General features: G+C 44.2%; 1 protein-coding gene across 1 annotated transcript in view; it reads left to right on the top strand.

Annotated features, from left to right (window-relative positions):
* The window catches only part of SMC3 (structural maintenance of chromosomes 3), a 33,900-nt gene extending 8,798 nt beyond the window's left edge, over positions 1-25,102 (top strand). Inside the window, exons 8-17 of the mRNA XM_078769228.1 lie at positions 385-536; positions 9,431-9,589; positions 11,156-11,263; positions 11,397-11,505; positions 11,620-11,867; positions 12,641-12,853; positions 12,953-13,153; positions 19,651-19,828; positions 21,742-21,848; positions 24,270-25,102. Of these exons, the coding sequence (XP_078625354.1) occupies positions 385-536; positions 9,431-9,589; positions 11,156-11,263; positions 11,397-11,505; positions 11,620-11,867; positions 12,641-12,853; positions 12,953-13,153; positions 19,651-19,828; positions 21,742-21,848; positions 24,270-24,341 (1,547 nt within the window). The 3' untranslated portion in view covers positions 24,342-25,102. The remainder of the gene's footprint in view (positions 1-384; positions 537-9,430; positions 9,590-11,155; positions 11,264-11,396; positions 11,506-11,619; positions 11,868-12,640; positions 12,854-12,952; positions 13,154-19,650; positions 19,829-21,741; positions 21,849-24,269) is intronic.
* The last annotated feature ends 309 nt before the right edge of the window (positions 25,103-25,411 follow it).

Raw genomic sequence — 25,411 nt, 5'->3', positions numbered from 1 at the left:
TTTTTTTTACTTTCGTTTCCCCCTTGTTTGTATATGAGTCTGAATGGAGACGTCTCAATTAGGAAACAGTTTTTACCTCAGCATTTTTATTGTCTTTGCATTTATTTTCATTCAATCATTAGTTGTTGAATTTCAATTTCTTGTCTTGTTTCGTTTCTTTGTTTGTGGGTTCGGATTAGCCCAGTGTCGGCCGTCCGATCAGGTAAGGTAAGACTTTGAACCTTCCCACGCGCGCGAAAAGACAATCCCACCAAGTTCGAAATACGCCTCGGAGTTAAAGCTCGTTTCGGTCATTCATCCTCTTGCGGTGTTAACCCCGGGGACGCGACAATATTTTTTTAAACATCTGTTGCAAAAGGTGTAAACTTAACTGGCCTGCTGTACAAATCAACAATGAGATTGACCAACTGATGAATCAGAACCAGCAGATGGAGACTCAGCAACGAAAGTTCAAGGCATCCAGAGACAGCATCATTTCTGAAATGAAGATGTTGAAGGAGAAGCAGCAGCAGCTGGAGAAAACCTTCATGCCCAAGGTGTGTGCTATCTTGAAAAGTCAACAACAGTTTATTTGCATTGGAAGCTCTTATATAGGTGTTGTTCATTAGCAAAAAAAACAATGCTCAAGAGTGAAGCTTGACATTTTGTTTTTCTTTTGTACTAATCAATGTGGCAGGGTAGTCTGTTTGTATTGTTCACTTGCCTCTTGCATGTCTCAACCCCGTTTGTATTGTTCACTTGCCTCTTGCATGTCTCAACCAATCGGAGTTGTGCATTAGCTGATTCTGAACCAAACAAAGATTTCCTCCGTACCTGCGGGATCATTCTGGCCTGGGCTTCTGTAAATGGGTACCATGGTGTTTGGATATAGCACAAACTATCTCCACCCTTAACCAGTGGGCAATTTGCTCGGGGTAGATGAGGCATAAACTCCCTCGTTCTGGTTTTGCTCCAAGTGAATGTCATTTTACTCACTTGTTTTCACTTGGAGCAAACCCAGAACTAGGAAGTTTATGCCTCGTCTACCCCGAGCAAATTGCCAACTGTGCAAGTGTGATTGGAGATGGGCTGCATTGTAAAACGATGAGGGAGAGGAGGACACCCGGCACTGCCCGGTGGGAGTTGGGTGGGGGGGAGGAGGGATACCCAATGCTGCTTAACTGGCTGAATTTTTCCCAGCGGTGGTTTCAGGACATGTTGGACATTGAAAAGCTCTGGCGTTATTGGCCTCATGGCGGTTGCCTTTTGCCTGCGGGCTGGCGGCAGCACTACCTGACCCCACATCTCAATATACACTTTATAGCGGCCTTTTGCGTCAAAACGGATGTCAAGGCCAACGTGTGGTAGCTTAAAGCCTTACCCAGATTCTAAAATACCTTCACCCACAATTTGGCGCCTCTCTGTGCTACGGTTCAGCCGTGAAAGTGTGCAAGTCCTTTTTCACAGACTTCCTTATTATTGAAAGATTATCTTACTATAATTCACCAAATGTCCGTCTGTCTATTCGCAGGTACCGTGATCACAACGATATTTTGGTTGGGTAATCCTGGGACCCCCTGGAGTAAAATAGGCTATATTGTTTTTCCAATTTTCCAGTTTTTCCAAACATGATGGAATAATATTTACCGATATGAACAGTGATGTGGCTTTTGTTGAAATTCTACAAATACTGTTTATTTTACCAATTGTTGCGGAACCGGGGGTCGGCTCTCCCCTTACCAAGGGGGGGCGGGGGAATCCCCTTGTCTTTTACACTGGCCGATCCTCCGTTCCTGGAAATTACACGCTCCTTTGCGGGGTTGAGATTGACCAGGGTGACTGGTCAACGAGTTCCCAGATACCTTTGCCAACCTCTCCGCAAAGCAGGGATATAATTCCCAGCTCGGACCCGGACAAGATGGAGTTTGCCGAGCGGTTAGCAGTCCGAAATCCGAGCCGTTAGCAATGAAACTAACCCGATCCTGAGCTTTGCCTGAGTGCAAACGTATATTCAATTGGGGACAGGACGAAAGCGATCGGATGAGAAGAAATCAGATAGGTGAAGGAAGAACACAGAATTTATTGTACATTAATGAAGAGGAAACGAAAGAGGAAGAATATACAAAAGGAGGAAATAAAAGGACACTGGGCAACCTTATACACTCTTATATTCTCACTCCCAGGACGGAACAAACACATTTACACGAAAAGGTGGTGGTGGTGGGAAGGAAGAGAAGGGTCCGGGCAGGTGGTAGGTAGGCGTCGATGATAGGCGGTGAGGTCCGGCTCCGACCTCGCGCTCCGGTCCACGCTCCGGGTGTTCACTTGTACCGCGGCACGAGCGGCCGGCAGCTTCGCGTGGCGTTTAACGTGAGCGGACAATTATATCGCGGGGGGATAGACTGGGTTGCGGCGTACATAATAAATTGTCCCTTAGCCTTCGGCCAGCTGTGCGCCTCCAATGGTCCGTGACAACGGCAAGCAAGGACTCCTTTCTCATCTGTTCGAGTCGTTCTCCCGGGCACCTCTTTAGGTTTGACTCCTTATCTCTCCCTGGCTCATCTCTTGAAGTAGTCCCACGCACCCGCTTATATTGCCCACTCGCGTATCAAGCCGCTTGCCTTTTGGATCCGCCTACCGGTGAGCTGGCCTCGGCCCTGATTGGTTGATGAGGGCTCCTTGGCTCCACCTTTGACAGCCAGTTGACAGGGGGCCACGCCTCCTCCCGGCGCTCCGCCCTTCTTCTCCAAGATGAGCACATGTCTAATGGCGTTTTGTGCAGCAAACGCTGCTAATAAAATCACGTGAGAGCATTGGGAGGGACAAACCCCGACTGTAGGTGCTACTGGCACTTTGGAGAGAGAGAGAGATTGGGGGTAATTGAAGGGGCCTAGGTTATTTGATTAATACAACGCAGATTCAACTATTGGAAACAGATCCTTAACTGGAACACATACTAATGAAATAACTAAAGAAGAGCCTATGGTGTCCTATGTGTTGCAATATGACCTAACTAGGGTGCGACCTTTGACCTTACACAAAAATGGGAATATTTACAGGGGATTATTTATAAGGGATTATTACAATATTTACAAAGTGGAGGGTTCTAAAAAAACCACAACACTGCACCCTCATTACCTCCAGGGCCGTCCCGGCCCGACAGAACTTTAACTTAGTGTGACACTCAGGTGTGGTAACCCTCTGCTATTAACTTCACCCCGAGTGCGATATTTTAAAACAACTATGTCCCGCCTGCTGCGTTGCATTCTATCTAGCAGACTCACACCCACAGAATAACCGTTTGCGGAATTAATTTTCAAACTACACATTGACGGTGGGGAGCATTATTTACAAAGACACTAGTTTGGTATTTACACGCGAACCCAGGACCTGTCTTTTGGGAAACAAAAGAAGAACTTTTGAAAAGAGGAAAGGCATGCACTGCACCGATACCACCTGCACCAATAAGCACCAATATGCAAAAAGCACCATCCGGTGCACAGTCATACATTTAAAGAATAATTAGCAGGCTAACCCCCGCTCTAGCGGGGAAAATGGCCTTAAAACGATCATTCATTCATTCATTCATTCATTCTACGTACCAGGAGAGAGTAGATCGACTCCTGACGAACTCTTCCTATATATACGTGCGGCTCCGAAGAAACACGGCAGCGTGTGCAAAGCGACTGAGAAACAGGTGGAGCGGCCGCTTCCGTGTTACAGATTCGGTGCACACTCTTCACACATAAACGTGCGACTGAGAAAGACGTGTAGCGGCCCCTTCCGTTTTACAGAATTCAATCTCTTTTCAAAATGGGCGCCATGTACTGTTTAGATTTTGGTGATTTGCACGTGATATGATTCAACGGATGTTTATATGAATCGTTTAAAATATAAAAAAAGCCTTCTGATATTTTGCCTTTTCATTTGGGCCTCCCATATGAAGCCCCGCCTGTGGGGCGGGTACCGTTGCTAGTTATCTTAATATCCTAATAGATTTAATAATAAATATTAATAGATATCTTAATAACTTAATAATTTAATAAATAATATTAATAGATAACTTAATAGTTATCTTAATAGAGTAGAGATTTGACCTCCAACAAAAGAGCGTACAAACAAACGTGCAAACAAGCACATAAACACTTGGAAATGTTGATAAGATTAAGGATAACAATTTTAGTCCTTGAGCCAGACCAAAAGTAATGCTCCGGCGGGGGGAGTAATTCTCATTATGATTTTCCATTAGACCAATGTCTCAAGTGTCAGAAAAGGTGTGATGGACATCTGAGAACGGTAGCTTAGTGCCCGGATGGACGCCATCTTTGAAACCACCCAGCTCGAAAATGCCCATTTGGTGGGGTACATTGTTGCACGTGTATCTGGACTTCTATACTAGCTATCGATGTGCGGTTGACGACTAAATATACGTCCGATGTGTACCGTCTAAATAAAAAATAATATGAAGCATTTTGTTTTAGATTAATTATTATAAAAATCAATTATCGAAAAAAAATCATATATTTTTCAATATTTTATTATTAGACTTGTACTTTTTTTAGTGAAACAACACTGGTATGATTTTCCAAATTATGCATTGTGCTACACCGTTTATCTGTCTATAAAAATAACTCAAAAACTAAAACATATCATCCACCACGAGTTTACAACAAATAAATGTAAAGAGGCATAAAATGACTTAGGCCGCCGCTGGCATTATCTATTCTGACGATAACGCAAGTTAGGAATGTCGTACGGAGAGGATTTTAACACCATACGATATCTAATAAGCAGGCGGAAATTGTTACATAGGAAATCTGCACTTTGGGGGCCATCTTGGATTTCAAAATGGCCGCCAATTATATTAATTATTCATTACTAGAGTTTGGAAAGACGTATGGAGCTGATTTTAACACCATACGATGTATATTCCTAATAAGCAAGCGGAGGTATCATTGAACATGTCATGTTTTAGTCAAATAACACCGGTATGATCTTCCAAATTATACATTTTGCTAAACCGTTTATCTGTCTATAAAGATTTTCAGGCAATTTGGCCTGCATTATAATAGAGAACAACATATGCTATACAATATACAGTGCACACAAAGTTAATCATCAGAGTCGCCATCAGAGTCATTGGCATCCTGAGCCACGATAGCATCATCCTGCACCATGTTGGAGCATCCCTGCAGCTTACACACAACAGTGCACTTCAACCCATTCAGTATGCAGGAGCAATCTGACGGTCGACACGTCCTTCTGCATGTGCATGAGATGAGATTCAAGACGACATCTGGAGCTGGTAGACCCGCCATCCATCGGATTGTGAGCGAACCGCCATCATCGAGTTCCCAACCATGTCCTGCTGATGGTGTTGGGACGTCTGGTAGGTTTTCAAGGCTGCGTCGCCAGATAGCCGCCTGATAGTTGGCCCTAAGCGTATGCTGCATCAAGGAGTCTTCACAAGGCGGCAATTGTCCAGATTCGATCTGGCCCTTCTTTGCACAGAACATGTGATAACGGAGCGAATTAACACCGACGATCTTCGTGTTCTTGGCGTACAGCTGACACGTGAAGGCCTGAATGCTATTGAAGACGTCTGTTGGTACATTCCACGAAGATCCCAGATCTGTGAATGCTTGAAGATACAGCTCATTCGCTTGCACAAGCTTCAAAGCCTTTATCTTTCCTTGGCTAGCCAGAGCACTCACAGTGTCACACCCGCTCCATGCATGAAGCCCTGGCAATGCACTGCAAACTCCAGACCCCAATACCGCAGCCAACTTTCCAACATCGATCATTCTGACTCGAACCTTTGTTCCTCGTCTGATGAAGATCTGACTATCGATGGTTCTGCTGAGATGAAGACTGATGATCAGAACGTCGGTGTCATCTGCCACTAAGATGATCGTCTTGTAGTGGGTAGCGGCATGCTTTGCGTGGAGAAACATACGCGTGTCTGCTTCCTCGTGGCTACATTCGAGTGCTTGCACCAACTTCCACCTATCGCGGGTCAGTACCAGACATTTTTCACCACAGGTGACATACAGTGTTCTGTTGCCTAGCTTTTCGCGATTTGTTTCATGTTTCCACGACTCCGCCAGAAACACAACCAGTTTCTCCTTTGTCTGGCTGCAAGCAAGGAGACGCCGCCAGTTCATGATTTTGTGTGCGGGTCTGATCTCGCTGAAACTGATGCCTTCATTTGAACCGCGGTTCACACGCTCAGCTGCTTTGATGGATTCTTCTGTGTATGTGTCAAAGACAACATCGATGCGCTCACTGCCTTGACCAGCGTGAAGCGCTGCAGCAAGGATGCGGTCAGATAGTTCTTCGAACGTGTCGTTCTCGCCATGCATCTTTTGTATGAGAGCCATCGCATCAATTATTGTTGCACTTCGCTTGTCAACGTTCTCGGCTGGTTCCACAAGACCTTCCATGTGTTTCGCAAGTGCAGCTTTGTTCGTTTTTTTCATTGACCCATCAACGTTTGCCAAAGACCATGGTAACGGCCCTAGTGGGTGACAAAGGACAAGTTGCATGTCGAGGTTCCTTGTCTTGGCGATGAGTATCATGGTGGCAAACAGTTGTCTGTCAGCTCTCAGGACGATCTCCTTGTTTGTGCCCTTCACAACTTTCTGCTTGATCTTACCAAAGGTCTTCAAGTTTAGCTTGTTCAATGTGTCATGAAAGCCTGTTCCCTCTTCAAGACGTTTCTGGAAGCTTTGATACGCCGCTTCCCCCTTTTGCAGGGTGTTGAGTAGGTCATTAGAAACGTCCTCCCTCGCAGCCGCTCCGGTAGATATACTGAGAAGACATGACGGATCATCGGCGAATGGATTGGTCCAGTCATTTTCCAGTAGATCACAGATAGCTGTGACGCCAGACTCATCACGTTTGATGCGAGAAGTAGACAAGTCAGGGTGCTTGGCGTGAGATGTGTCGCTGCCATTCACAAGGATAGTTTCTCGTAGTTGCCTCAGTGCAGTAGCCTGTGTACTGTGTACGAACATCCGTGCCCGAGTCGATTCAATATTCTGATGACCTCTGTATTACCGGTGAGCGTTTTCATGACCCACGGAAGTAGGACATGCTTCGATGTTCTGATGGTACCCCGGTGTACAGCATTGATGATATCTTGAGCCATCGACCATACCAGTGTGTCGGCACGCGCAGAGCTACCCCCACTCCCGCAAATCAAAGTATGCAGAAATACACGAAGAGAATCTGGTATCTTCACGTAATCTGAAGTGAGTTCTGCTGGCTGAGGCGGCCAACGTTCATTGTAATGAGCATCTTTGATCTGGTGTCGCAGTGAAGTAGCTGCACGCACAATGTTACTTTCACCGTCCGTTCGTTCAAATGCTTTCACTTCTGCTTTCAGGTTTACGCACTCTGCAGCAATCTCTCGCTTTGTCAGATTATCGGGCATCAAGTATACACGGTGTTTCACATTGAAGAAGATGAGCGATTCTCCAAACTCTCTTTGTAATGTGCGCTGCAGATTCTTCTTGATGGAGTCACGAACATCAACTGAAAATGTATCTGAAGACAGGATATCTGTTGCAACATCAACTATTGGAACAATCCTCGGGTTCAAGAACAAGTCAGTGCGAATGAAATTGAATATACATCGTATCATTTCTTTTTTCTCGATATTATCTTCAATGTCAGTTTCTACTTGAGGTTTTTGGGGCCGTGTGTAGTTTCTATAGCAGGAGAAGTGGTAGTGAGCCTCAGCTGCAACCATATCTCGTGTAGTCAATGCCAAAACTCTCTCATCATTGCGAGCTGTCGCAGCATCTCTTATTGTCTTATCTGCTCGAAGTTCAACAGCCAAGACAACTGTTTCACGGGTACGACTGCCTTTTATGAATTTTGAAGCACGCTGGCAAAAAATGCATTTATCATCGTAGACCGTTGAAGTTGATCCTGTCTCTTCCCGTGATGATCGCCGTCGCACCGCATCGCCAGTATCAACTGAAGAACTTCTAGCTGCATTGGTCAAAGTAGCTAGGTGGTTTTTGTGAGTGAAGTCTGATCTACAAGCCCTATGGTATAATATTGGAATATTAGGAAGTTCAACTGCGCCTTCTTGGACTAGCTTTAGAATTGGATAAAAGTTTCTAACTGCGGCTGCGTCACACAATGTCTTCCAAGAACTGTTGCCCGCTGCCTTGCTTAGTTCAGAGAGTGGCGACTTCTTGCTGCACAGGATGCACGTTCCGGACTCAGGTTCAATCTTCGCCCGTTTCGCCTCGACACCGGCCATCTCAGCTGAAAGAACAAAAAGACTGACGTTAGATTACTCCGATATCCGAAAAGCTCGCCAGCTTACATAGACATACTCATCCAAGTCAGTGAACATGTTAGATGGCGCCACAATACAACTCTATAATAGAGTTGTATGTGGCGCCATCTAACATGTTCACTTTTAGTTCTTAAGCCACCCACCCCCCCCCCCCCCCCCCCCCTCAGATAATTAATCAGGTCACCGCAACAAATCTCAGACTGAGATATAGAATATAGAATATAGATATAGAATAGACTGACGTCACTTTCGGCACTGGGTTCTGTGGGTTGATTATCGGCGGGAAATTCCAACTGACATAGTTTCGGTTTGTGGAAAGTGCATGCCTTTTCATATATTTTTTGTGTAAACTCGTGGTGGATGATATGTTTTAGTTTTTGAGTTATTTTTATAGACAGATAAACGGTGTAGCACAATGCATAATTTGGAAAATTATACCAGTGTTGTTTCACTAAAAAAAGTACAAGTCTAATAATAAAATATTGAAAAATATATGATTTTTTTTCGATAATTGATTTTTATAATAATTAATCTAAAACAAAATGCTTCATATTATTTTTTCTTTAGACGGTACACATCGGACGTATATTTAGTCGTCAACCGCACATCGATAGCTAGTATAGAAGTCCAGATACACGTGCAACAATGTACCCCACAAAATGGGCATTTTCGAGCTGGGTGGTTTCAAAGATGGCGTCCATCCGGGCACTAAGCTACCGTTCTCAGATGTCCATCACACCTTTTCTGACACTTGAGACATTGGTCTAATGGAAAATCATAATGAGAATTACTCCCCCCGCCGGAGCATTCACTTCAAAATATGGCCGGTTGGCTCGAGGACTATTTGACTCTCTCTTCTGTAATGGTCCTTAAGTTGATGTAATGGGTATATCAGCTGAGACAGTAGAACCAGAAGTACAGTATTAGCAAGATTTGGTGAGATGTCCAAAGCATTGTGTGTTTTCTCAGCTGGTGTCATGAGGGTTTCAGGGCAAATATTCAACTTTGCTTTGCAAGTGATTTGGTACTTGAGTCATCCATGATATTTTGAGAGTTTTGAAATCCTGTGCCTTGTTGTCATCTCCTCACTCCTCCTTTCCCATCCTTGTTCACCTTTGTCCCATCTTCCACGAGTAGCAACGGAGTCTTCAGAGCCTGGAGGCGAGCCTTAAGGCCATGGAGTCGACACGCGAGTCTCTAAAGGCAGAGTTAGGAACAGATTTGCTGTCGCAGCTCACTTTGGAGGACCAACGCAGGGTGGATGCTCTCAATGATGAGATCCGAAGTCTGCAACTGGTAATTGAATAACGGAAATCTGTGTAAGAGGATCTTCCAAACGAATCGTGAGTGTGAGCATTTGTACCGTCGTGTGCTGACAATTCACGGTTGCACAAATTGTGCGAACAATTGCTTGGTTCGTGCATCAGTTATGCAGTCAGCGTGCCAGGAAATGCATTTGTCATTCTTTCCAAAAAGGGTGAAAAATCAATTGGGCCTAGCGATCATGTTTGGTGAAAACCGCAAACTAGAGAGTTCATAGAACAACTTATCCCATGCAATCTTGAGAAAAAGGACATGAGAAGGGACTCTTCCACTCTTTGCTTTGCGTTTCTAAGCACGATCAATATTTCCTTCGAGCCGCAATTTTATTCTGAATGTTGATATTCCCCAATGTGGAGACGACAAGTGGAAATTTGATTGGTCGGAATGTCCTTTGACAGCACAATAGTGACGATTAAGCTGTCAAAAGACATTCCTAGCAAACTTTTAAAATATTCCACACACTATTAGGAATGAATCCCGTTACAACCAGAACCTGGGACTCCTTAACTAGCTTCCACTTTTTTTTCATGCAGATGCTGGGCATACAAAAAAAAAAGGTTACATGGTGACCGTGCCTTGTGTGAACAGAAGCACAAAGTTTGTGAAATGCCGTAATATTTTATCCTAGTACTGCATAATAAAATGTTTTTGAAAGTGCAAAGAAGGCTTCGGAAGTTTACTGCCATTGATGCACCGTCTTTTACACCACCTTATTTAACACTTTATATTTGTTTTTTGTGGCTGTTGTTTGTGTCCTTTATGACATGTCTAAAAACAGTAAGTTTGCTGTTTAGAATGATTTTCAATTTTGTTTGACTGCCAGACAGGCAAACAGAGTAAAAATATTACCTTAATCCTCTCTGTGCATGTGCGCTCAGGACGAGATTACGTACAATTTGCCAAATTCGGAGCCAAATTACTGCTAAACTACAGGTTAGTTTCCGATTCGTGTTCTAAATTGTTCAAAATATAAAATTCAATTTGATTTATGTAGTTCCTCGATTATAGACTGACATCTGCAGACAAACTGATAGATAGACAGAGTGAACAAATTGCTTAACCCTGCCTTTTGCTTAGCACATGGGGAAAAAAAAAAATTAACGAGGAAAATATCCGAATGGGTTACCTGAATAATTTCGCGTAACCCACTTTTAGGTTGCGCAACATTTGTGCACCACTGCAATTGTTACCAAACTACTGCACAACCGCACTGGAACTGGCCTTTGCTCTTGCCGTCATGTGCTAATCTTCTATATACTGCGAACCGTGGTGTCTGTCTGTGCATTCATCTGTCTCCCGTTTACGGCGGCTGCTTCCCACTCTGCCTTTGAAAAGCTGCACATGTGGGCAAAGCTCTACATTCACTTTTGAAATGGCGAGAGAACAGCCAGGAATTGTGTCGATACCAAATTTACACAGTTTAAAATTTAGTTTACAAAAATATTCTCTCAAAACCAGCAATTTGATTGAATATATCGCAAAGTTTAACGTTGATTCAGTCACTCAAGATGGATAAACCTTTAATAACTCTCATTGCAGGATAACCGACAGCTCCTAAATGAGCGGATAAAGTATGGCAGTGTAATGAATCGTCTGGAGACATACCTCAATGAAAACCTGCGCAAAAGATACGACCAAGTGGAGTCTGTAAGAGTACCTGCCCACTACTTTCTCTTTCCTCGCCATCTTGCTTTTTCTTCATGTTTTCACTCCGTTCCTACCCTGGTCTCATTTAACGACATCGTGCCTTCGTTTTTCTCTTCGTAATTATTCCTTGCAGGAGCTTGGTGAGCTGCGGGAAACTGAAAGCAACACATCTCTTACTACGACAAACTCTGAACTGGAGCACATCAAGCGCAGGATTAAGGAGACTCTGGAACGTTCGGATGGTCTGCACTACTTGTTCACTTTTCTTCATTACTTCAGTCTTACAATCATGAAGTTTTCATTTCCCCTTTTTCTGTTGCTATCTCATGCACCTTGCATTTTCTCACAACTTGCAGAACTTGATTCTCTGACGGACAAACTGGAAGGTGAGGTCAAGGACGTCCAGCGCAACACTGATCAGTTTAAGAACCATGAGAAGGAACAGGTCGATGCCATCAACCATGATGTGAAGGAGCTGGAGAAAATGACCAACAGGCAGAGCATGCTGCTGAAGAAGAAAGAGGAATATATGAAGAAAATTAGGGAACTCGGCTCTCTTCCTCAAGATGCCTTTGAGAAATACCAGAACTTGTCACTCAAACAGGTAATGAAGAGGTCGTCACGAGTCGGTCATAATGTTGATACCCATACTTGTTTTGTTTTTTTGTTTTTTTTGTGTGTGTACAAGATTGAGGCTCGTGTAAGAGCTAACTAACATTAATGACAAAAAAAACGGACACGTAAAAAAACATATAATAAAGGGAGCAGGAGACAAGATTGGGGAAGAGAGGGAAGCACACAAGTACAACAGTAGAGAACAGGGACATTGGAAGATCTGTGGGAGGGAGAGGGCTTGGGAAGAGGAGGTTGGGGGTGGAGAGGTATAAAACACATGGACACAACATCAACAGCTAGGACTTCAAGGAAAGAAGTCGATATTTCAAAAAATGTGGATCTGGGGTGAAATTAACGGAGGTACAAAAGATCAAGGTTTTGGATGGGGTAAGATAAGAGATGGTGGTGAACAGCTGTTTTAATGACCTGGAGGGAGGAGTGGTATTGAAGGGAGTGGGGGAGTTTGTTCCAGAGGGGGGAGAAAAGAGGAATGAAAGAGTGAAGATGAGCAGAGAGTCTTGATTTTGGCAGTTTCACCAGAAGAGGGTTGCTGGCAGATCATGCACTAAAAATTATGATCTAGCTAAAATGATAAACTGATAAAATGATAAAATATCATCCTAAAAATGATTTTAAAAATATGCACTAAAAATGATAAAAATGATTGTAAATGATCTTGTGTAAGATGTTTTGTACTAAAATATGAACATTTCTACCTTTCCTCATTTGAACATCCCTTTTCTCTTTCTTTCGCACACTTAGCTCTTCAAAAAGCTGGAACATTGCAATCAGGAGCTGAAAAAGTACGGCCATGTGAATAAGAAAGCGCTTGACCAGTTTGTGAATTTTTCGGAGCAGAAGGAGAAGCTCATGAAAAGGCAGGAAGAGCTCGATCGCGGGTACAAGTCAATCATGGAGCTGATGAATGTGCTTGAGCTCCGCAAGTATGAGGCCATACAGCTTACCTTCAAGCAAGTGAGTCTGTTGAGATTGTTTTTTATTTTGTATTTGATTCAACCGACATTAACCTTTGCTAACTGAGATAGCTTGGACAATTTTATCTTGTTTGGACAGGTGTCCAAGTACTTCAGTGAGGTTTTCCAGAAGCTTGTGCCAGGTGGGAAAGCGACACTTATTATGAAGAAAGGGGATGTTGAAGGAGCATCTAGCCAGGAGGATAGTGAGGGAGCTTGTGATGCGGATGGAGATCGAACCGCAGGCACCTCCCAGCCTCCAGTCCCATCTGTGGAGCAGTTCACTGGCGTCAGCATTCGGGTATGTAGACAATATGAATGTAATGAAATTACCAATATGTTGAGTAAATGGATCATCATAATATATATATATATCATTTGAGAAGTGTCTGCTTGGTTGTAGATTTGTATGTTTGACCTCTCTCCATTCCTATTACAAGTCCTAATATTATATCTCGATTCTCTGCATTAAAACCATAGGATCATAGGAGTGCAGGGGGGGGGGGTGGGGGGGGATATTGTAATACTAAATGTCATACTATTTGTGTGTTTGTTTTACTTTTATGTATTCCAGAACCACGTAACGGAATGTGCTGAACACTGTTAGTTGTGTTAGTTGTGATTTTTTTTTTAATGCCGCGAAAAAACGTGAGTGCATCACGGGTGATGAAGGTTATTGTCAAATGAAGGTTCACTCACCTAGGTGATTACAAGAGGCTTTACTCACATTTGTTTAACTTTAAACCCGAGCTATCTAATACAACACCCACCCTCCGCATGGTGCACATTCACACAGACAATCCTAAAGCTGATATATCCCTGCTTATTGCATCTAGATTGGCTAACTACTCGTACATGGACCATACTACTCTATACATTTCTAACTGTACTAAGGTATCTCTACCGCCCCCCTCCACCACACTCTACAATGCCGTGAACAAACTTAGGTACATCACAGGTGATTAAGGTTGTGGTCACGTTTCATCAAAATAGTATGTGTAGTTTCGGAGAAGAAGTTCCGAGTAATTGCATACAGACATACAGCCAGACTCACTGATGGACACCTCGCGATAGTACTACTTCCCCTGAACAAGTTTTGTTCCAGATGAGCTAAAAAGTGGAGGAATGAACCTGCCCACGAGGACAGGTTCGTTGTTAGCTGGATTAAATTTTAGAAAATGAATTCTACAGGGACGGAGACGGGTGGGGGCAGGTGTGAGCAGTGTGCAAGCTATCGAGAAACGTTCAATTTGTAATTGTTTAGTCATAAGGATTGACATTCACAGAGGTCCTGGTTCAAATCCAGTTGAAAGCAGCAGTAACTAAAATGGCGCTCGGTGGAGTGCATACCTCTGCCAGGCTGAACAGTTTATGTTTTGTATCCCACTGGTGCGCAGAATCCAGATCTGAAACAAAATCTACTTGGCTTGTTCTCGTCACCAAACCAGCTCATCCACCAAGTTTTGTCATAACTCGTCCACAACTTTTTGAGATGTCGTGCTATTTATCGTTTTTGCCCTATCTCCCAATGGTGAACAATCTCTTTTAAAATTCTGGTATCCGGGTTCGAATCCTACCCCAAATGGAATCAATTCGTCCTTGTCACACATCCAACCTGTTCAACAAGTTTTGTCCGAATCCTTCCACAGCTTTTTGAGATATCGTGCTCACAGACGAACAGACAGACAGGAGTGCAAACATAACCATCGTCCACCATTGGGTAATAAGGATTATTATTATTTTTAATTTTTTTTGTATTCAAGATCGAGGCTCGTGAAAGAGCGAACATTAATCACACAAAAAGTCAAACCGACACATAAAACACAAAATAAGGGGAGCGGTGGACAAGATGGGGAGAGAGGGGGAAGGACACAAACACAACATTTGAGAGCAGGGACATCGAGAGAAATGTGGGAGGGAGAGGGCTTGGGGGGAGGTGGGAGAGGTATAAAACATATGAACACTGCAAGGACTTCCATGAAAGAAGTTGGAATTTCAAAAAGTGTATCTGGGGAAAATTAGTGGGGGTAGAAAAGATCAAGGTTTTGGATGGGGGAAGATAAGAGATGGTGGTGAACAGCTGTTGTAAAGACCTGGAGGGAGGAGTGGGATTGAAGGGAGTGGGGGAGTTTGTTCCAGAGGTGGGAGAAAAGGGGAATGAAAGAGTGAAGGTGAGCAGAGAGCCTAGATTTTGGCAGTTTAACCATAAGAGGGTTGCTGGCAGATCTTGTGCGACTTGCAGGAATATTTGGGGAACAGAGCACAGAGAGAGCTGGGGGAGCAAGGCCGGAGAGGAGTCGGTAGTCGACAGAAAGACCACCAACCTGCCTGCGGTGAGTGAGTGAAAGGCCCTCGGAGTTAGCTTCATCGCAGGAGATTCCAATGATTCTGAAATCTTTGGTTTCAACAGCGTGAAGCCGAGCTAGGTGTGAGGCAGTAGCACTGGCCCAGAGGGGGGAACAGTATTCCATTGAGCTGCGGATGAAAGCCTTGTATGTGGTGAGGAGCTCAGGTGTGCCAAGGAAGGACTTCACACGACGGAGGATGCCCAGTCGGCGACTGGCTTTGGCGGCCAGCTTGAAAATGTGGTTTTCCCAAGAAAGATCATGGCAGATAGTGAGACCCAAAAGCTTGAGCGACAGAACTTCTTGGAGAGGATTGTTGAGAAAGTAGATGGGAGGGTTTACCAGTCGGTCTTTTCGGAGAGACATAGTAAGAGTGTGAGATTTGTCAGGATTGAAAGACTTGTTCCACTTGTTTGACCAGTCTGTGATTTTGTCCAGGTCTGCAGAGAGTGAGGAGGCTGCAAACTGCCGATCTGAGGGATGAGGAATGGAGCGGCAGAGAGTGGAGTCATCAGCAAAGAGATAGAGAGGATTTTCCAGAGAGTCGGAGAGATCATTGATAAAGACCAGAAATAGCACAGGGCCCAGAACACTACCTTGGGGAACTCCAGCCAGAACAGGAAGGGGAGATGAGAGAAATCCATTCAAGGCCACACGTTGACTACGACCAGGAGGAAGTCCTCAAGGCATGCGTGGAGATTTCCATGGATACCATAGGAGGAGAGCTTGGTGAGCAGAGCTGGGTGCCAGACCGTATCGAAGGCACGTGATATGTCAAGGACAGCTCTCAAGACGGCTCTGATTTCCTGTTTGGCATTGAGGACCTCCATCCATTGTTGAGACAGCAGAAGCAACATGTCCAGAGTAGAATGACCTGGTCTGAATCCAAATTGATGATCGGCGATCAAGCCATTGGAGAAGAGGAAGGATTTGATATCCAAAGCAATGATGGATTCCATGACTTTGCTGATAATTTGGAGCAGGCTGATTGGTCTGTAGTTGCAAGGATCTGTTTTTGCACCTTTTTTGTGTAAAGCGGTAATGTTTGCTGATTTCCAAGATGCTGGCAGATGACCTTGAGCAAAAGAAAGGGTGAAAATAACAGAGAGAGTGTGAGAGAGAGCGGCAGAGCAGGATTTTCGGACCCGTGGGCTGATGCCGTCTGGTCCAGTCGCAGAATCATAGTCGAGGTTTGACAAAAACTTCTCCAGCTTGTCAGGAGAGAAGGACACAGAGTCTAGGAGCAGTTGGGTTCGACTGGGTAAGGTGGGAACAGAGAGAGATGGGTTTGGGACACAAGATTTTGAGGCAAACACAGAGTTGAGGCATTCGGCTTTGTCACGTGCGGTGTCAACTGTGTAGCCATTTGAGGTAAGGGAGGGGATGGAGGGGGAACAAACACGAGAAACGGATTTGACCAGGTGCCACCAGGATTTGGAGGAAGGAGACAGGTTTGAGAGTTCATTCTTGAGTGTGGAGAGATAGTGCTTCCTGGCACTCCTGAGGGTAGACACACTCTTGTTCCGAGCTTGCTGGAAGGAACTGAGATTGCCTTCAGTTGGATTTGCCTTCCAAGAGGCAAAGGCAAGTTGCTTCAGGGCAACTGCCTCACCACAAGATTCAGTGTACCATGGACGGGAGGAAGGGTACGACAACTGAAGACGAGATGGTATAAATCTGTGCATGAGAGAGAGCAGTTTGCTTTGGAAGAATTCCCAGGAAGAATTGATGTCGGAGGCAGTAGAAATGGGAGACCAGTCCAGATGATTGATGGCTCCTTGCAGACCGTGCCAGTCAGCCTGAGTGAAATGCCAGACTCGTCGGCGCTGAGGAGGCTTTCTGATAATAGCCAGAGAGATGTCCACTTTAACAAGCACATGATCAGAAGAACCGATTGGAGCAGAAGAGCAGCAGCATTTGCAGGGAAGTTTGTCATAACCAAGTCTGGAAGAGAAGATACTCCATTGACTGAGATCCGGGTCGGGAAATTGACAGATTGTGTCGGTCCCAATGAGTCGCAGAAGTCCTTTGCTGAAGTGCCATGGCTGGTGAGAGAGGAGCCCACACCCAGCCAGCTGGCATGATGACAGTTGAAGTCACCACATATGAGGAAGAGAGAGTTTTGATGAGTTGATAGAAGTTGGTCCATGTTGTCAGACAGCGAAATGTAAATGGAGTCATCACTGTTTGGAGGACGGTACAGAACACATATGAACAAAAGGTGGGAGCGGAGAGGTAGCCGTAGCCAGAGGTACTCCTGGGGGTGGGGTGGAGAGAGGGCTGTGCAGGGAGAGTGAGGAAGAGAGTTTTTTATAAAGATAGCCACCCCACCACCAGGACGAGGCTCAGGTCTATCATACCGGAGGAGGGAGTAACCAGGAAGAGATATTAGGGAATCGGAGACATCTTGAAGGAGGAAAGTTTCTGTTCAGCAGATTACGTCTGGTTTGTCAGAAGCAACCTGTATGGAGAGATCAATCAGGTTTGAGCGAAGGACCCGGATGTTTGAGGTCCATACCGTTAATGAGGAGAGAGGGGGAGCATCAGGTGCAGGACAAGGGAGGGGAGGGGTAGGGTCACATGAAGGATGAGAGGGGGAGGTAGGGAGAGCAGTTGATAGTGTGTCAGAGATTACAGAAGAGTTACAAGAAAGGGAAGGCTGAGGAGGACGAAAGGTTGGATGGTGATGGAATGAGGCACAGTGAGGGGTTGTTTGAGGGGGAGCAGAGGAAAGTAGAAGGTTGGGGGAGGTGGAGGTATGAGATAGAAGGTAGATGAAGTGGGGAGGAGGCAGCTATGAGGAGGAGTGGGGAGAATTGGAGAGGGATGGTAGGCGGGTAGATTTGAAGGGGAGGGGTTGGGGGGAGTTTTGAAGGGGAGGGCCGAGGGGGGAGCTGGGGAGGGGCATGGGGAGACTTTAGGAGGGGAGGGGCAAGGGGGGAGATTTGGAGGGGATGGGAAAGGGGGGGGGGGGGTTTCGAGAGTGGATGATTAATGAAAGACGAACATTTATAACAAATTGGGTTTATTGTGATTTTCAAGATTGCGATCCGTTTAAGAACGATGGAGGAGGGGTGGAATGAATGTGAATTTAGAGCATGTAGTGAGGAAGAATTATAAGAGTTTGAATTTTTTTTTGAAGTGGAATGAGTTGAAGAGGAAATTGAAAAGAGCCTTTTAAATAGGAAGAAAAACAGCGTGTTGTGATATACCACTGAATAAAACACTGCACTGCAGGGGAAAGTTTAAACATATTTAAACAGAACCGTGAAGAACAATCTTATATTCACAAAAATACCAATGGGGAGAGGGCATAGAGGGACAACCACGAGTCACGTGAACAGGGAAAAAGGTGGAAGGAAAGTTTAAGCACTTTTAAATTGAACAGTGAAAACGATCTGGGGAATGGGGTGAAAATGGGGGTGAAACACGTGGGCAAAGAACGAACGAACGAAAAGAACAAAGAAGGAAATGTTTTTGTTTTTTTTGAGTTAAGATTTTAAACAAGAAAGTATGGGGTGAAAAGACTGGGAAAAAAACTGAGAGAACGAGAGTAGATGGACAACAATCGACCCCTGAGAGGAAACGAAGCCTCCAGGTAGGAAGCTTAAAGAACTAGCCTGCAAATAACGCGGCACGAAATACTCGACTATTTTATACAGGTATGAAAGATCAACACCGAGAATCTTCCTCGGGACACTCTGTAGGTACACACACGTAAGATAAATACAGTTTCGACAAAAATACAATTGTGAACAATTACTTAACTTTGAGCGTGCGTGAAGAGTGTGGACAGCTTAAAAAAACCGTGACCTCCCCAACAAGATCTCGCGAGATCTCCAATCTCGTGAGATTTGAATTATAGGCTTCTCTAAATATTGTGAGTCCTGGGAGAATTTCCAATGCCCTGTTTGTGCTGGCCCGCATTCCGTTCAGAAGGGTGTTGCTGGTCAGTGTTTGAGCTTTGCTACTAGTCCGATTAACATTTCTCATCCTTGTGTGTCATTGAAATGGCAGTTACACAATTTGAAACACTGCAACTGACTATTCTGACACAGATACCTTCTCTGCTGAGAGGACTGTACCCACCTTTAATGCAGCATTTTCAATACTTTCTCGAATCAAGCCTCCTTTAATCAAAGCAAAAAGAAGCTGCAAAGTGATACCAGTTGCAGCGCTTGACATCCCATCAGAGCTTTTTGCTTTCATCAGAGAAGGAAGCTCGTAGCATATCGGCTGTTGTAATTATTATACGCTTTATTCTAAAGCATTGTGCTAAAGCTAAAGCAGAGGCTATTGATTTATTTATATGTGAATAGACTCACATTCCCCTAATTGTAATGGAAATGTTCAATTTATAACGACTTCAACTTGGTCAATACGGCAGTTTTGGGTTTAAAAGCACATAACGTCAATGTATCGTAAACACTGACTAATATTTTACCTGGCTCAGGTGTCATTCACAGGAAAGCAGGCAGAGATGCGTGAGATGCAGCAACTCTCTGGTGGACAGAAGTCCCTGGTGGCTCTGGCCCTCATTTTTGCCATTCAGAAATGTGATCCAGCACCATTCTACTTGTTCGACGAGATTGATCAGGCGTTGGACGCCCAGCACCGCAAGGCCGTCTCAGGTGTGCTTCCTTGCTTTCCTTTTCATCACGTGGCTCTCACGTTCCCAGTGAAGCAATTCCTTTGAGCACAAAAAGCACCTCGCAGCTCTAGATTACCACGAGGATGAGGTGTATAATATTGTTGCGGATCTCGGTCGTCGGCTCTCCCCTTATCAAGGGGGGGTTAATCCTCTTGTCTTTTTATCTGGCCGATCCAAGTCCTGGGGGTTATAACATCCTTCCCGGCACGGCGTTAGGTCGTGTTTGTTCGGCCTAGGGGTTCACTACTACCTAATTACTAACGCCGGCCGGATACGAGGGAATACCTCCCGCTCGAACCATGGATAGGATGGAAAATGCCGAGCGGATAGCAATCCGCGATCCGAGCTATTAACAAATGACTAAACCCGATTCTAAGCGGTTGCGATCGTGCCACGTTTACCCAATGAGAGAAAGGACGGATGCGATCGGATAAGAGGAAACCAAGAAAGAACAAGGCAATTTATTACAAATATACAGAAAGGAGAGGAAACGAAAGAATGTACAGGATAGGAAGAGGAAGAAACAGCACACAGGGCAGTCTTATGGCAGTCTTAACGTAATACCCAGGACAAACATACACACTCACACGGTGATTGTAGATGGTAGGGTGGAAGGTCCGGCGATGGGGTCCAGGCTCCGGTCGGCTCCAGACCAGGCTCCGGTCCAGCGGGCGAAAGCCGGCAGGCAGCTCCGCGTGTAGTTGAACGCGACCGGACAATTATATAGCGGGGGGAAGCTGGTGTCCTGCGTATGTAATATGTGCACACTTGTGCCAAACGCCCTCTCTCCCCAATGTCCTCTTTAACAAGCGCGCCCTCTTTCTTCTCAGTCCTTCTCCAAGCCACCCTTCCAACACGTCCTCTTTAACAAACGCCGGCGCATCAGTCTCTTGTAATGCGCACCAATTTCTTTATATCAGTCAACATCAGTTGAATTCGCATCAGTCAACAAATATAATTTCTTTCAAAATTTTGGGATTAGCAAACCTGCACATTTTTGGAATCTTCAGAGCATGGAGAATCTGAAAATCAATGTTGGCATTTGCACAGACACCTGCATGGCCGCCATTTTGGATTTTGAAAATGGCCGCCATAAAATACATATTTTGCGCGATCTCGGCTTCTAGTCAACCTAGAGACTTAATTAAATATGCTAATCCTATGTTTTCTGGGTCAAGGAATCCAATAAAGGCCTCAAAATAGTGCTCAGGATTATAGAAAAGCAACAAACCAAGGTAATTGAAAACCATTGTCTTTATATTTGTGATATAACTGTATTACATAATACATGATATTGCAAGTCCTTTGAAGTTATAGGTATGGGTTTATAAAGCAAGAAAGCAGCCTTGTTAGTATCAGATTGAACTATAAGTCCTATACACAGGATCTACGAGGTCTATACCGTTCAGGAATATGCTTTTACAGATCTTCATCACTGTCCTGAGTGTCATTTTCGCAAAGGTGTCTACGCAAATGTAAACATTAATTTTTGGATTCCTCATGCTCTGAATATTCCAAAAATGTATAGTTTTGCTAATCTACCAAAATTTTGAATGAAATTATATTTGTTAACATAGTGAACCTGACTAAATGGGGCCCACTTCTTATTTGATTGACACAATGCAGATTCAACTATTGGAAACACGGCCTTATCTAAAACACATATTAATGAAATAACTGGAATCCTATGGTGGCCTACGTGTTGCTTGTGGACTAACTAGGGGTGCTACCTTTAACCTTTAATGATGTTGAATTTACAAGAATGATGTCATATTTACACAAGTCTGGGTTCTAAAACCGCAACAATATTTTCCTCTTTAAATGGCGATGCATATATCACTTGCAGTGAGGAAGTGCCTAAATGGTGGTGTTTTTATTTCCACTTTGCAACAGACATGATTTCGGAGCTGGCTGTGAACGCTCAGTTTATCACGACAACATTCCGTCCAGAACTTCTCGAATCTGCAGATAAATTTTACGGAGTAAAATTTCGCAACAAGGTGACAGCAACCACATGGGGGTTTTCCGCCCCCCATTTACCCTGTTTAATGAACATCCTGATCACTAAACCTTCCACACTTCGTTTTTGCTTGTCTAACTGGATCATTTGAATTGGCACATGATGCTGTGAGGCTGGAAAGCAATGAAGGCTGGAAAGGGCGGAAATGCGAATGGTTCGGTGGATGTGCAGAGTATCGTTGAGAGAGAGGAAGACAAATGATGAATTGCGAAAGATGATGGGAATAGAGCCTGTGATGGATGCTGTGAAAATAAACAGGTTGAGATGGTTTGGTCATGTGTTGAGGAAGGATGAAAGTGACTGGTTGAGAAGAATGATGGAAATGAATGTAGAAGGAAGTAGAGGACGGGGAAGACCGAGAAAGACTTGGCTAAAGGTGGTGGAAGAAGAAATGCGGGCAAGGGGGTTAACAAGGGGAGATGCAGAAAATAGGGCAAAATGGAGAAGATTGTCATGGGGACCGCAAGGCTAACCCCCGCTCTTGCAGGGAAAATGGCCTTAAAGTGCCTGTTGTTGTTTGTTGTTGTTGTTGCAGCATGCATAAAAATCAGGACAACTTCACTGTAATGGGTCCCCTTGTTACAGGAAATGTTGTAACCTGCACTAACACATGGGCCACACTAACTTAACATACTAGATAATTTGTACCCCTTCCAAAGTAGCAATATATTTGTTGTAAACAGCATATTCAATGTGACCACCATTTTGCCAAAGTACTTCCTTCTGGATGAAACGATTCCCTACTCCTCGGCACAAATCGTCATCAATTAATTTAACTTGCACAATTCCACAACCTTTGCGCTCAGCTCCATGTGAAGTTATGGCCTTTGTGTAAAGATTTATGCCGAAAGCTCGTCTTTCTGATTGATTGGCCAGGACTATGATTCATTGTGGCCAAAGTGCTTCGACCCTTGCTGGCAGGAAATACCGATGGATGTCAAAACGTCTTCGGTCATGACGGTTACATTCATCTTCAAATTATCCGTCAGGTCGAAAAATCGTTTCTCGATGATGCCCATCTTGCCCATAATTTAACCTCCGAAACATCCGTTGCACCAGAGCCGTGCTCTTGGTCCTCGTGAAGAAGTGGCATCGTCCAAATCTTAGTGTTGACTGCAAAATGCAAAAGTTTGCGTCAAAGTTAAAGAAAAACTTTAGTTTCCGCGTCCAAAAAAAATTGCCGAATAGTTTTTCCAGCACAGGCCTTAAACAATGTGGAAAATAATCGCTTACGGAAGCAGTCTCTTGTGGAATTTTAACTCTTCAACGCTTTCATGTAACCAGTGTTGGTCACTTGAAATGCTCCAGTGAGTGTTTTGTTTGGAGCCACCAGGGAGTGATCTTGAGGCCATTTTAAGTTTTCACTGGAGATTACTTCCTATACATGAGGAGTATAACGATGTGCTTGTGCACTTTTGTTTTCCTCCACATTCGTGGCACCAAAATTAAAAGCATTTTAACTTGTCCCAGATTACTGCTGAATCCCTTCATCCCTTCACCCCGTCTTTCATTTCCCTTATCGAGAACTTAAGGGCTGGCAGGATAGCCTTGAGATTTGCGCATTCACCTCTGAGTTGTCCAGCCTGGTATCCAATCTGAGCCTGACAATCAACTGTCAAACTTGGAGTTTCACAGGCAGGAGGAGGCATCATTGTGTTTTCCTTCCCTCGGTTAGATGTTAAACTGTGTCTTGTCTGTCAACATTAGCTGATGCATGTTAAAGATCCCATGGTGGTATTCTCTAAGAAGAGGTGAGTTATTACTGTAATTCTGGTCAATTCCATGCCCCGACCAGAGGTTCCTCCAGCAGCATCAACACTCTGTAAAGAACATGCACAGGACATTGATGTTGACAACTTTATGTGGTTCTTCTTCTTCTACTACTTCTTCTTCTTCTTCTTCGTCTGACCAACAGCATCATGTATGTGTTGTTTAGCCCCGGACAGTTGTAGTGAACAAGCCCGTGACACGGAGACAGCCGATCAATCTCGCAGGAGTGACCCAAAGATCCCCCACATTCAGGATGCTATACCCCCACCTTCACGAAGTCAGGGCCATGACAGAGTTAAAGAGGGGGGGAGAGAAGAGGAGACAGAGACAGGAGGGAAAGGGTCTGTCCATGGGGGCCGATCGACACTGACCATGACCGTGCTGGCCTGACGAATCCAGGCAGCAAGGAAGAATGGGGAAGATTTGGCCCCCGACTTGCGCTGGAGGGTACAACCACCACGAAGATGCGTCCCGATAGTTACAGCATCATTCACAGGTTTAATGGCCAAATTTTAACTAATCATATTGATTGATTTTGTTCATGTGCATATGTACAAAATCCAATTTTTTTTTTTATTCCTCTGCATGTTCAAAGTGCAAGTCTGATAAATGACATTTGTTTACGCTTCAGGTGAGCCATATCGATGTCATCTCTGCGGAGCAGGCGAAGGATTTTGTGGAAGACGATACAACCCACGGGTGATCGAAGCAAGGAAATGGCATCGCCCTGCTTCTCATTTCATGTACATACTTCATTACTTCATACGTATCCTCATAACATCAGAGAAGTGAATAATCTGGTGCTTTGTTGTTCTTTCATTGCCCCCTACGTAACCCAAGTTGATGTGTGGTTGCAAATCCAGATACTGCTCTAAACCCCCTATTTGCCGATCGGCCACTTCCTCGCTAAATGGCGTGTGCTTGTTGAAAATGCAGTTGTTTGCATTATTTTTTGATAGATGTTCAATTGTTTTATTTAGAAAATTAAAAAATTTGGTTGTGTTCTTGGCCTTGTTGGTCTTGTGATGTTGCCCTCAAGTTTTAAGTAAGCCCGTCATGCCTCTACGTTTCTGTCGTTTTATAAAACTCAGCACGAATTGTTTTCCTGTCACCTGTGTTTTTTTACAACAAACACGAGAAGACAAGAATGTCTTATTTCAGAAGCTCCTGTCAATGTTGAAGTAAATAAAGGTGGAGCATGTTGAGTCATTGTGGTTCAGTTAGGGTTGGGGAGAGGGAGACGGAGGGGTGGGGGAGGGGGGAAGAGAGGTGTTTGAAGATGAGTTTAATACCTGGAGTAGTTCAGCAAATGTACGTTTTTGTTTGCCTTCCATGGCTGTCCAAATAATCGTTGTTGTGCGATACGGGATATATTTCTCAACCTGTTACATTAAATTTTACTTTTTACTAACTGTGCTTTTGTTTTTATCGTTCCCATATTAAACTGCTACGTGTAATTACTCACCCCTGCTGATCGTTGCTTTCGTTGTATTGTCGTTTGTCAGTTTGGAGTTACAAGTTATCCAGGCTCAGCAATGTTCCAATATTGTAACAAAACCTTAAATTGTTAATGAGCATAATTTGACAACCTCCGCATGTACATTACTCAAGTGATATATATGTATATATGACAAAGATTTCAAACATACATGCACAGAAACGTGAATGTCAGTTATGAAAATGAGGATTTTCTACCCCCTTTTAACCCAACCTTGTTGCAGATTACTGTTTCTTTAGAGCTCGCTTGCTCTCAGTCACTCACTCACTCTCTCT

The sequence above is a fragment of the Myxine glutinosa genome, unplaced genomic scaffold, assembly GCF_964187855.1.
Source record: "Myxine glutinosa unplaced genomic scaffold, kmMyxGlut1.1 SCAFFOLD_1727, whole genome shotgun sequence".
Lineage (NCBI taxonomy): Eukaryota > Metazoa > Chordata > Myxini > Myxiniformes > Myxinidae > Myxine > Myxine glutinosa.
This window is presented reverse-complemented; position numbering and strand designations above follow the sequence as displayed.